At 33.5% G+C, this 12,330-nt stretch overlaps 2 protein-coding genes across 2 annotated transcripts; both read left to right on the plus strand.

Moving 5' to 3' along the window:
• The first annotated feature begins 591 nt into the window (after nucleotides 1-591).
• Nucleotides 592-6,458, plus strand: LOC122586887 (T-complex protein 1 subunit zeta 1). Its single transcript, XM_043758904.1, has 15 exons — nucleotides 592-827; nucleotides 939-1,002; nucleotides 2,542-2,677; nucleotides 3,169-3,320; nucleotides 3,444-3,491; nucleotides 3,619-3,711; nucleotides 3,791-3,897; nucleotides 4,016-4,130; nucleotides 4,208-4,294; nucleotides 4,614-4,818; nucleotides 4,956-5,050; nucleotides 5,510-5,578; nucleotides 5,669-5,776; nucleotides 5,872-5,990; nucleotides 6,075-6,458. The coding sequence occupies exons 1-15, from the start codon at nucleotides 694-696 to the stop codon at nucleotides 6,148-6,150; spliced, it is 1,608 nt and encodes a 535-aa protein (XP_043614839.1). The 5' UTR covers nucleotides 592-693; the 3' UTR covers nucleotides 6,151-6,458.
• A 2,002-nt stretch (nucleotides 6,459-8,460) lies between these two features.
• Nucleotides 8,461-11,700, plus strand: LOC122590088 (14-3-3-like protein). Its single transcript, XM_043762419.1, has 5 exons — nucleotides 8,461-8,569; nucleotides 9,322-9,809; nucleotides 9,913-10,035; nucleotides 10,684-10,800; nucleotides 11,276-11,700. The coding sequence occupies exons 2-5, from the start codon at nucleotides 9,324-9,326 to the stop codon at nucleotides 11,327-11,329; spliced, it is 780 nt and encodes a 259-aa protein (XP_043618354.1). The 5' UTR covers nucleotides 8,461-8,569; nucleotides 9,322-9,323; the 3' UTR covers nucleotides 11,330-11,700.
• Nucleotides 11,701-12,330: the final 630 nt, after the last annotated feature.

A 12,330-nucleotide genomic window follows, 5' to 3' on the forward strand; every position in this document is an offset into this window, starting at 1 on the left:
ATTAGAGGGATCCATTTTAAGTGTTTTTTTTTTCAATTGGACCAGCCACGGACCTCAACCATATATCAAAAGTGGCATATACATTGGATATAAAAAAAGAAAACATGAAATATCATAAACTAACTAACCTCAATATGATTAAAGCAATTGAAGTGCACACTATTTCCACTTTAAATAGAAAAACTCTTGATAAAGCAACAGAGATAATTAAAAAACTCCCTATCATTAGATTGTGTGGATACTATTTTAGTATAGAAACATGGTAACTTAGTAAGATAGATTTTAGAAAAAGAGATTATTACCTGTGGATGTAACTAACTATGACCAAATATCTATATTATGTAAAAACTTTGTAAAATGCCCATGTTATATAATGTAATAAACTTTTAAATCCCGGTTATTATTTGACCGATAAAAACTATATATACTCGCATACATTAGAATTAGAATTTTATATAAAATAGACATTTTGTATTAGCAGGTGCATTTATAGGTAAATCCTTTGTGAAAAGAAGTTAGGAAACGACTGAAACGACGTCGTATAGGTTATGAAGTATCGGGAACCAAATAAAAAGCCCTAAAAAACCAAACATTCTTTCTTCCCACCACCGTCTCCCACTAAAAACCCCTCTGCCCTGACTCTCAATTTCATTTCCCCCGATCTTGTCTATTTTCACTAGATCCAGCACCAAAATGTCAATAAGAGCACTGAACCCTAATGCGGAAGTATTGAACAAATCGGCTGCACTTCATATGAACATTAATGCTGCTAAGGGCTTACAAGATGTTCTAAAATCCAATCTCGGCCCTAAAGGCACCATTAAGATGTACGTATATATATGTATACATATACAGATGGCAATATTTTATATGTGTATGTTTTGATTTGTTATTTTATTTTATTATAATTATATTATTTTTAATATTTTTGTGTATAGGCTTGTTGGAGGAGCTGGAGATATTAAGTTAACTAAGGATGGTAACACTTTATTAAAAGAAATGGTTAGTTTTTTTTTTTTTTTAATAATATAATTCTTTTTTAAATTTGATTAATTAGGGTTTGATAATTATCTGTTTTGAAGTTATATACAGCCATTATCTTGACACCAGAAGCATTTATTTACAATATTTTTTTAGGGTTTCAGTATATATTGTTTTGTTAATAACTTGATGCTTGTTTGTCTTCATGGGAGACTGTGATATAATTATATATCGTTGGAGTTAATTAGTATGATTGACACTTTAGGTACTTATTTAGCACGACTGGGTTTACTAGAATAGATGAAAATAGAGTTGATGACTTTATGATAGGAGAAACGTTGATGTATTTATTGCCATTTACGAAATTTGATTTGATAAGCTACAAGCTCAAACTACTTTGCAAAATACATATATTTACAAAAGCTTCTGCTACCAGAAAATAGTTTCACTAGAAAATAGTGATTACCGCATTGGACTTCACAAATATGGCTATATATGTTCTGGGTGTACTTTTTGCTTGTATGTGGAACTGTGGAAGGGGCAAGGAGACTAGGATAGAGAAAATAACTTTATTGAAGTTAAACTTTAACATTTGAGAACTAAATTAGATAGATTTAGGCATTTCGCTACCATAATTGAAGACATGGAATGATAGAATGCTTGTACCAAGACTAGTATGCTTTTGGTTTTTTCAGATTGAACTCGTATGCTGTATGTACACTTAAATAAGTTACGAGAGCAAGTACCCGCGCGTTGCGGCGGTGAGATAGTGGTGGTGATACCTAGGTCATAGAATGTGATAGGTTATAGGAGTTGATAGGTTATAGGAGTTGATATGTCATAGAGTATGATAGTCAAATGCCTTAGCCGTACGGGCTCCGCCCTCGGATTTAAAAATTTGTCGAAAGTATATCGAATGACATCTCTAATGAAAGAGCATGAAATTTTAAGAATACCCAAACAATTTTTATAATTTATTGATGTACGGTTTTTGAGATAAAAGATTTTGAATGAATTGGAGGAATAAATGATTTATGGAGGAGAGAGAAAAAAGATGATTGGTTGAGATTTGAGGAGAGAGAAAGGGTATTATGGTTATTTTAGATAAATATAGAATAGATGAGAGGGGTATTTTGGGGATGTACTTAAAATCAATATTGAAAATTTCAATTTAATGTTGAAAATTTGGAAGGAATCTGCTTTATAATATAGTATAGATATGAAAATTTAATTTGCATATCTTAAATTGTGATGACTGGTGGATTTACCAATTGATGCTTAAATGCATATGGATATGTCTTTATATATAGTTGGTCTGTTTGGGGTTTATAGACTATAATATTTCACCAATCGAAGTCAAGGATATTGGGAAACGATAAATAATGGAAACAGGAACCAGTGGAGGCTATGTGTTGTGCTCAGTTTCCATTGCTGAGATCAGAATTGCGATGTATTTGTTCTGTCAACTGATATGCATGACTTTAGTTTTTCTACATTATTAATGTACTATGCTTCTTTCCTTGATACTTATGTACTTTTGTTTTTTATTAATGGTTGCAGCAAATTCAAAATCCTACTGCTATTATGATTGCAAGGACAGCCGTTGCACAAGACGATATTAGTGGTGACGGGACTACTTCTACAGTCATCTTTATTGGCGAGCTAATGAAACAGGCCGAGCGTTGTATTGATGAAGGTTTTATATTTATTAGTCTTATACGTCTGTGTTGCTATCCAGTTCTGTTTTTTATTTCAATAGACTTATGCTCATCACCATCATCATTCTGTCAGATTTGTTTTGCTGCAAGATTCATTAACCTAGAATACCCCATCAGTAAATACATTTCTCACTGTAGCATATGCGTTTCTAGTTTCCTTACCTTGTCCCCTGTTTTCTAATTATGTGGTGAGATGGTTGGGGTGGTTTTTCAAGTTTACGGACAAGCAAATGATTATATGAACTATTTCACCCAGAATTGTTTGCCTTGGCCATGTTGCTTATGTTTAATCTCTGTTTTGTACTTTGTAATCTGTTTGGGTTCATTTAAAGGAAGATCGTTGATTTGCAAGGTGTTATATTCCTTTTATTAGCTAATTTACAATGCTTTGATATTATTTGTTCTTTAATGTTGTGGTGTTTTATGCATACTTTAAAAGTTCGGTTATACATTTGGCTGATTTATGTAGGGATGCATCCACGGGTTGTGGTTGATGGTTTTGAAATTGCAAAGAGGGCCACACTTGAATTTCTTGAAAAGTTTAAGACTCCTGTAGTGATGGGTGACGCACCTGATAGAGAGATACTAAAGATGGTAGCAAGAACAACATTAAGAACTAAGGTAGTTTTATCTACATACTCTGCTATCTTCTTTTTATGGTTCAGTTCTTGTCTGGATGATAACATGCATGTTTTATATATAGCTTATTACATATGTTTCCTCTTTTTTTCAATTGTTGTGCAGTTATATGAAGCTTTGGCAGATCAATTAACTGACATAGTTGTGAATGCGGTGAGAGTTCTGTGCTTGAAAATCCTCACATATATAAGTCTGCTGTCTTGTTAAATTCTCTTAGAATTAGCAATGTGCATGCTACTGGCAGCTAAAAGTTATTAAAGTTCTTTATTATGTTCTGTAGGTTCTATGCATCAAGAAACCTGAAGAAGCTATTGACCTTTTTATGGTTGAGATTATGCACATGCGTCACAAGTTTGATGTTGACACTCGTTTGGTATAGATCTGGTTACTCTTTTATGAAGATTGACATCATCACTTCACTTAGCTTACTATTTGACTGTGTTTTTCAATAGGTGGAGGGTCTTGTTCTTGATCATGGATCCAGGCACCCCGATATGAAGAGACGGGCAGAAAATTGTCACATCATGACCTGTAATGTATCATTGGAGTATGAGAAAAGGTAGAATTTACATTTATTGTAAAATAAAGCTTATAATATATACACACACACACACACATGTACATCTCTTTCACATCTGTGTTTTTCAGTATTGAGTTGTCTAACATCTCATTTCCAGTGAAATAAATGCTGGATTTTTCTACTCAAACGCGGAGCAGAGAGAAGCAATGGTTGCTGCAGAGAGACGTTCTGTTGATGAGAGAGTGAGAAAAATCATTGCTCTTAAAAACAAGGTAGGTGGCGAATACCATTGAATTGGTAAAGCGTTCATGTTGTAAGTTTGCATTCTAATAAATCTCATGGTTTGCAGGTTTGTGATGGCACTGAAGACAACTTTGTTCTTATTAATCAGAAAGGGATCGATCCTCCATCATTGGATCTTCTTGCTAGGGCAGGGGTAAGTAACTCAGTTTGAATCAGAATTCGACTTTCAATCATGTTGTTATTATTAGACCATCTCCGTTTTGTAAAGCTTTTTACTTTTGCATAAGCTTTTTACTATTCAAAAAAGCTTTTATTATTAAATACGAGTAATATTTAAAAGACTTTTTTATAACGTTTACCGTTGGAGCACCAACTTTATCAAAAGCTTATTTAAAAAAGCTTTACCGTTGGAGATGCTGTTACTCTTCAATCATTTGTTGGGCTATATTATTCACTGTAATTTTGCACGTTTTTCTGGATTATTAACCTTTTCAACTTGGTGATTTATACAGATTGTTGCTCTTCGAAGGGCCAAACGAAGAAACATGGAACGTTTGGTTTTGGCATGTGGTGGAGAAGCTGTGAACTCTGTGGATGACCTAACCCCAGATTGCCTTGGATGGGCGGGACTCGTTTATGAGCATGTCCTTGGGGAAGAGAAGTATACATTTGTTGAGAATGTAAGACATCCCCATTCGTGCACAATTCTAATTAAAGGTACGTTTGTTTTTGGATATAATGTCTTTCTAGGACTGTGGATTCTTTTTTATTTGAATTTGCTTATTCTGTATGTTGGTTTATCATGTTTATTTTACATTTTCTGATGTTTGTCATGATGTTTTACGCTATTGAAGGACCAAATGATCACACAATTGCTCAAATTAAGGATGCTGTTAGAGATGGCTTGAGAGCTGTGAAAAATACCATTGAAGATGCAGCCGTTGTTAGAGTAAGTTTTCTTTCATGTGGTCATTTACGTGAAGTCAGGAACTACTAGAGTGTCCCGTATGCTGCACTAAAGAGTTCCTCATCTTTATAGTCACTAGGGATTCAGTTCAACACTTCAGCTTCTTGTTTTTATCAAGACAAAAATTGCAAACTTCCAGGGTGCATTTTACTTATAGAAAACTTGGAAAGGAAATTAACTAACAGCATCTTATAATTGGTATTTCAGAAAGATAATAGACACCCATTTTATTGAAAAATAGAAAAAAACTATTCTGTAGCTAAATGCACCCTTGTGTTTTAAGATAATTGTAGCCAGTATACAATATCTTTTCAGTAGTAATTATAGATTAGAATATGATTTCAATGTTTACATGGTGTACAAAAAGAACAAACGTAGGAATTTTGACCTTTCAACCACTTGAGTTCTTTTCTCATCAAGCATTCACAATATGTATATCAGGGTGCTGGTGCTTTCGAAGTTGCTGCTCGGCAGCATCTGGTTAATGAAGTGAAGAAGACCGTCAAAGGGGTAAGTTGTTCATTCTCCTTCCATCATATATTACACCATATCTACGCTATATGCATTTATTAATTTTTTGGTGCTTATTTTTGTGACCAGCGTGCTCAACTTGGCATCCAAGCTTTTGCTGATGCGCTTCTTATTGTGCCAAAAACGCTGGCTGAAAATTCTGGACTTGACACTCAAGATGTGATAATTTCTTTAACTGTAAATCTTCTATACCCTTACTCTTATTCTTTTTCCCCTTCTCTTTTCATATGATACGTTAGTGTATTATGTTCTCACCGAAACTAATCGATTAGGGAGAGCATGACAATGGGAATGTTGTTGGGCTAAATCAACACACTGGGGATCCAATTGACCCTCAGATGGAGGGCATTTTCGATAATTATGCCGTGAAACGCCAAATCATCAACTCAGGGTATTCAAATATTATAATTTCAAAATCTTGAACAAAAGTTTGGCACGTTCCAGTTATATATAATGAATTGTTGGGGTTTTGCAGGCCAGTAATTGCATCACAACTGCTACTTGTTGATGAAGTGATTCGTGCAGGTCGCAACATGCGAAAGCCAACTTAGTTGCTCGTTACTACAGCTGCAGGTGGAATGGTTTGTTTTTCAATGCAGGACTGCCCCTTGAATGGTCCCAAAAAAAGAGGATTTTATTTTCGAGATTTTGGTCAACTTAGGATGTGTTACATTTTTAGCTGTCAGCTGTAGTAGACAGCTAATCAATTTGCTTTCATACTATTTTGAGGTGCTGATGGATAGACTGTTTATGTTGGTCCACTGCCAACCTAATTTTTGTTGGGTTTTTTCTTTTATTAATGATACCTAGAACTTTTAATGTGTTCTTTTAATGATATCTAAGTAGTCCGTTCGTGATATTTGTTTTTCTGCTCCTGAGTTATTAGCAGTTTTGGTTGATATCTTGTTTATATTGACACCTTTCTTTAGGGTTGATGTTGACGGTTTGTAGAAATATTTTTTTTGTTAGAAAATGTATCAACTGCTTACATGTGTTCGATGCATTTATTTTATTAGGTTTTGTTTTTACATTTAAGAATCATGGTGTGAAAAAGTTGCTCTAGAGACGTCATGTCTATAATTTTTTGTACCTTTGATCGAGTCTACTTTTCTTGTGTTTAATGGGAGGGAACACCATTAGCGTGATTCATCCCTGTTCTGTTGGTTCGGAGAGACAATAACGAGCACCCAATTTAACAGGCTATTAGGCAAAGTTACTTTCTTTTCTTTATATATAGTCCATTGAAAAGAGAACAAAGCGAGATAAATATTTTACTTTTTGTGTCAATGGAATCTCTAAAAGTCTAAATGGAATACGTTGACTATTGGTTACCCTTTCCATTTATGAAAAAGGGAATAATTGTTTGGCATTTAACGATCGTATAAACCAATGGTTCAATTGTTTTGTAGAAACCACATTTAGATTTCTAAATTAAATAATTGAAAAAAGCAACCCAAATTCGGTTGTGTTTTGTGAAATATGAGTTCTCTTCTTATTTTTATGTAAATTTGGATTTTATGGTGTATAAAATCTGAATCCATTTCACCATTTGTATACAACATATTATATGTTGTCAGTACGTATGTATGTAATACAACATATTATATGTTGTCAATACGTATGTATGTAAATTTTTTAGAAAAGGATATTTAGGTACATGTTATATGTTATTTTATTTGTAGAGTGTGCATATTATATGTATTATGATGTTAAAATTTACGAGTATAAATATACTTTTTAAACGTCATGTTTTACTATAAAAAAAATTAACAGTTTAGTTTGTTGTCTCTTTGTCTTTTATACATGTAGAAATTAACTTATTGGGATGTTTTTGTAAAATCCAAATTGTTGATATTAAGACCATATATATTGGTCATGTTTTTTTATTTGAAAAACAAATTTAGATTTCTGACTAATCAATAAGTCATCCGATCATCTTTATATACATTGAGAAAACTTATTAGAAGTAAGACACAACTTTATGATTCAACATGGAAATCATATAATATAAATTATAATATAAATGTTGTTATTAATACATTCTTATAACTTGTCAATGGGGTTGGTGCCCTAGGGATTTTTCGAAAGTCCTGATTTCATTATAGTCATGCATGTAATTTAGGAGTAAGAGTAGATTACAATGCCGTTCTAAAAAAAATACATTCTGATAACTTATATTTTGATTCATTGTTTTCTTAAAGATTCAGTAAAATTTTCTCATTAATTTAATTATTTTTGTTAATGATCAACTTAAGATATCATATCTTATGTTATATTATTCATATCTTTTTATATTTAATTACAAAAAGTATTAAATATTACTTTCTTACATCATTTTATCAATGCTGTAAAAATTCATATAAAAACGTAAAAGCCATTATAACAACAAGGGTTTTGCTAAACGAAGTCCTAAGGCTTTCGTTAAGGTGCATTAACTAGTTGTACACTTACCATAAAATTTAGGGGTGAGCTTTTGATATGAAAATGTACAATTTTTTTTATGCACGTTAAGTAAAACCCTAACATCTTTGTTTAACATTTTCTAATAACAAAGACTCTATACATTTTTATCTATCTTGTTATTTTATGAACATTATATGCTATTTTTCTATCATTTTATAAAATAATACTTTGAATTTCGAAATTTGAAAACATTTTGTCATTTTCTTAATTCCCACTTGGAGATAGAATTAAAAAAGGCACTATTACGACGGGCTGAGGCTGGCAAAAAATCGTGTATATCGCCTTTGCATCCGTGTAGCCAACTCCGTCCCCTAAGAAAACATAACACGTGTCATATTGTCATTGGCTTATTTCTCCTCTCTTTCACACCTTCCTCAATTATATAAACCCCTCGAATCCGCTTCTTTCCATCCCCTCCGATAAAACCGCATCAAATTTCACACTTAAACACCTTCAAATCACACACACTCTCTGGCCGCCACCACTCCTTATTATCAGTCAATTTAGGTATTTTCCGATCTCTCTCTCTCTCTCTCTCTTTTTTTTTTAAACTCATATAAACATCATATCTATATCTATATATGTGTATGTATATATGTATGTATGACTGAATCAATGCTTATATGGATGTGAATCTGTTAGTTTTATATAGATTTTTAACTGTTGATTATTATATTGTTAGCTGCTAAGATCTGTGAATATATTATTTTTTTAGTTTTAAAGTTTTGGATCTGTATTGGTTCGATTTGACGATTATATAAAGTTGTACTGTACAAGTAATGCTGCTTAATATGTATAAAATGAAACGGAAATGGTTTGTGCATCAGTTACTTGTACCGTACAACTATGATGCATAGTGTGAGTTGATGTATGAAATGGAAAAAAATGAGCACCAGGTAACTTAGTGACTTGATATGATTGGTCATTTGGTTGGTATCTAGTGGTACGATCATATCGTAGTGATCCGTCAGTCATCCAAATTAGCCGTTAAAAAAGTACTTGTACCAATGATGCTTTTTGTGAACTAAAAAAAGATATTATATGAGCAATTGCTACTTGTAATGTACAAGTTATGGTCCATCGATTGTTGAAAAATGCTGTAGCGTTATGAGGTTGGTAAAATTTAGCTATGCTCATTTGGTAATTGATTTGAACTCGAGTTTGGCCTATCAGCTGTATTGTTACTTTTAGATGTAGATCTGTTTGGCATTTTGATTTTGTATAGGGACTGATATTTTAGGAATATGTTTACTTGATAGAAATGGCATCAGCTGAACCTTCGCGAGAAGAAAATGTGTACATGGCTAAGTTGGCTGAGCAGGCCGAAAGGTATGAGGAAATGGTTGAGTTTATGGAGAAGGTAGCAAAGACTGTTGACGTTGAGGAGTTGACGGTGGAGGAAAGGAACCTTCTTTCTGTGGCTTACAAGAATGTGATTGGTGCTAGGAGGGCATCATGGAGGATCATATCTTCCATTGAGCAGAAGGAAGAGAGCCGTGGGAATGAAGATCATGTTAAGCTGATTAAGGACTACAGAGCTACAATTGAGACTGAACTAAGCAAAATCTGTGATGGAATTTTGGGACTCCTGGAGTCGCATCTTGTTCCTTCTGCTTCTTCTGCCGAGTCTAAGATCTTTTACTTGAAGATGAAGGGTGATTACTTTAGATACTTGGCTGAATTCAAGACAGGAGCCGATAGGAAGGAGGCTGCCGAGAGCACTTTGTTAGCTTATAAATCTGCTCAGGTGGGTAGCTGTTTTTTGGGGTTTTTTATTTTCTACTTTGATTTTTGGTTTATTTTGTTTCCATTTGCTTACCCTAACTTATAATCATGGTATTGTATTGTAGGATATTGCTCTCTCCGACTTGGCTCCTACTCACCCAATTCGGCTAGGACTTGCACTTAACTTCTCAGTGTTTTATTATGAGATTCTCAATTCACCTGACCGTGCTTGCAATCTTGCCAAGCAGGTAATTTCTTTACTATTCAATATTTAAAATCTTCTATGTTGTTTTTAATAAATTGATTATCTATTATTGCTGTCTTTTACAAATGCCTTAGCATTTAATTGGATGATGTGTTTTGCTTGAAAGCATAATTATATACCTTAGGGTTTTGTATGTGGGTTTGTTGGGTATATAATGGAAGCTATACTGCAAATGGAAAACACGTCACCCAGTTTCTGAAGATCATTCTTTCTTGGTAGCATTTGGAAGTATAGGGTGGCAGATTGTATTTGAAAATTTTGATCAGCGCCTGTTGGCCTGCAATGGGTTTCTTTAATGCTTCTCTAGTTCTCTATTCCACAAACAACAGAATATTTTGTATAATGTCAAAAGGGTATGGAGGGGATACTTGAACTGATTAGCTGTACTAATTAAACCATATCTCTTATTGGTCTACTAGCTATGGAGCTACAATTGGTGATGATACTAAAAAGAGTTATTAACTTATGATTTGGCCTAACTGTGTCTAATTTGTTGCTTTGGTAATGCATAGAACTGTGCAGTTGAACATTATAAAGGCCAGTTGGTTATTTTTTTTGTCTCCTTTCAAGTTTCCTTCATACATTCTGACTCTTCCAAGTATTTATGCTATATCGTTGTAATCCTTTGCAGGCATTTGATGAAGCTATTGCCGAGTTGGATACATTAGGTGAGGATTCATACAAGGACAGCACACTGATCATGCAGCTTCTCCGAGATAATCTCACTCTGTGGACATCTGATATTGCGGTTGGTCATCCTATCTCTCTTGTTTGTGTTTATATCCCACTTTTGTGCACTTTGTTGAAGATGCATACTGTTATTTATAATGATGCATACTGTTATTTATCATCCCATCTCTCTTGTTTGTGTTTCTGTCCCACTTTTTGCACCTGTGTTGAAGATGCATACTGTTATTTATTCTTAAGGGCCACAAGTTCCACTAATACTTAAAGAAGTTGGTTATTTTGAGGTTATGTTCCATTCTCTAATGGGTAAAGTTGATGAATATAATTAAAAATTTAAGAGTTAAGTTGAAATGCCTGTTAAACAATTTATTGGAAGATTAAAATAGTTAACTAAACGTAGTTTTATTAAAGTTTTAGAACGTTTCATCCGAAAAGAACCAAAAGATGCTGGCAGGTCGACCTGCTGTACTTGATTTGCTCCTGTAATTTTACTGGTATAGTCTTCTGACATGTTTAATGTTTTATCTGTTTTGCAGGATGAGGCTGGAGATGAGATCAAGGAATCCTCAAAACCCGAAGAAACTCAGTAATATACATGGGTTTTGTAGGAAAATAGTTTGTGTACTACGCATTGGTACGTTTTAGGTCTTCTATTTAAAGTGACGTGATGATTTGCACAATTGTTGGGTGCTGCTAGCATACCCAATAGATTGAAAGCTTGTTCAAGTACTTGTGGCTTAGGACTCGAGTTGGTTTTTTCTTTTTATCAAATTCTGGATTTTTAGGCACACTACTGTGTCTGGCTCATCATATGTTTATTGTGTTTCTGAAGCTATTTTGGGTGGCTTCGCCCCTTCTATTGTTTGTGACCCATATATTGTTTACCATGGAGGTCACTCTACCACAAATGTTTGCTTTTGTACCCGCTAAATAATGAATGTTTTTACTTTTCCGGCTATCATAGATTCATCTTTTGTTACAAACAAAATCGTTTTCTTGAATAGCTACACATTTTTGGAACAATTGTTTTTCAAAGAGTTCTCATAGTCTATGATGCACCGAAACTCCAAACAGGTAGGCGTACCCGTTTCCGAAACTCCATGGAAACGTTTCCGCATACGAAACACGTATGAAACGTCTACTTGAGTTTTTTATAGATACTGAAACGTTTCTTTGAAATTTTCATATTGTTTCTAACTAATATCAAGGTTTTAATGAGCTTTTTTCATTCCCCAAACCCGGCTATATTATATACAATTTGATTAATATTAAATTTTTTCTAATCCAAAACCAATTATTAAACACTAAACATTTAATGAGTGATCACTAATCAAACATATATTATAAAGATATACATATACAATTACACATAATCTCTCAAGTCTCTCTCTATAAAAAATCGATATAATTTATATTTGTATATTTTTGTATTGCCGTGCCGGTATCCTAATTTTTTTAGTTTTTGCCGTTCCCCGTTCTCGTATCGTACACGTACCCCTTTGCCGTACCCGTTTCGGTGCTACATAGCTCATAGTGATGGTAGATCATTTTATATTTACTTCTAGTTTCTACAATTTTGTTTTTTTAAGCT

Source organism: Erigeron canadensis, chromosome 2 (genome assembly GCF_010389155.1).
Source record: "Erigeron canadensis isolate Cc75 chromosome 2, C_canadensis_v1, whole genome shotgun sequence".
In the NCBI taxonomy this organism is placed as follows: domain Eukaryota; kingdom Viridiplantae; phylum Streptophyta; class Magnoliopsida; order Asterales; family Asteraceae; genus Erigeron; species Erigeron canadensis.

Bases quoted from the DNA above. Each gene is read 5' to 3' on its own strand.
- LOC122586887 (XM_043758904.1), top strand. From the start codon at position 694: ATGTCAATAAGAGCACTGAACCCTAATGCGGAAGTATTGAACAAATCG. The intron at 1,003-2,541 runs GTTAGTTTTTTT...TAATGGTTGCAG, and splicing joins ACACTTTATTAAAAGAAATG to CAAATTCAAAATCCTACTGC. The intron at 4,131-4,207 runs GTAGGTGGCGAA...CATGGTTTGCAG, and splicing joins TCATTGCTCTTAAAAACAAG to GTTTGTGATGGCACTGAAGA.
- LOC122590088 (XM_043762419.1), top strand. From the start codon at position 9,324: ATGGCATCAGCTGAACCTTCGCGAGAAGAAAATGTGTACATGGCTAAG. The intron at 10,036-10,683 runs GTAATTTCTTTA...AATCCTTTGCAG, and splicing joins CTTGCAATCTTGCCAAGCAG to GCATTTGATGAAGCTATTGC. The intron at 10,801-11,275 runs GTTGGTCATCCT...TCTGTTTTGCAG, and splicing joins TGTGGACATCTGATATTGCG to GATGAGGCTGGAGATGAGAT.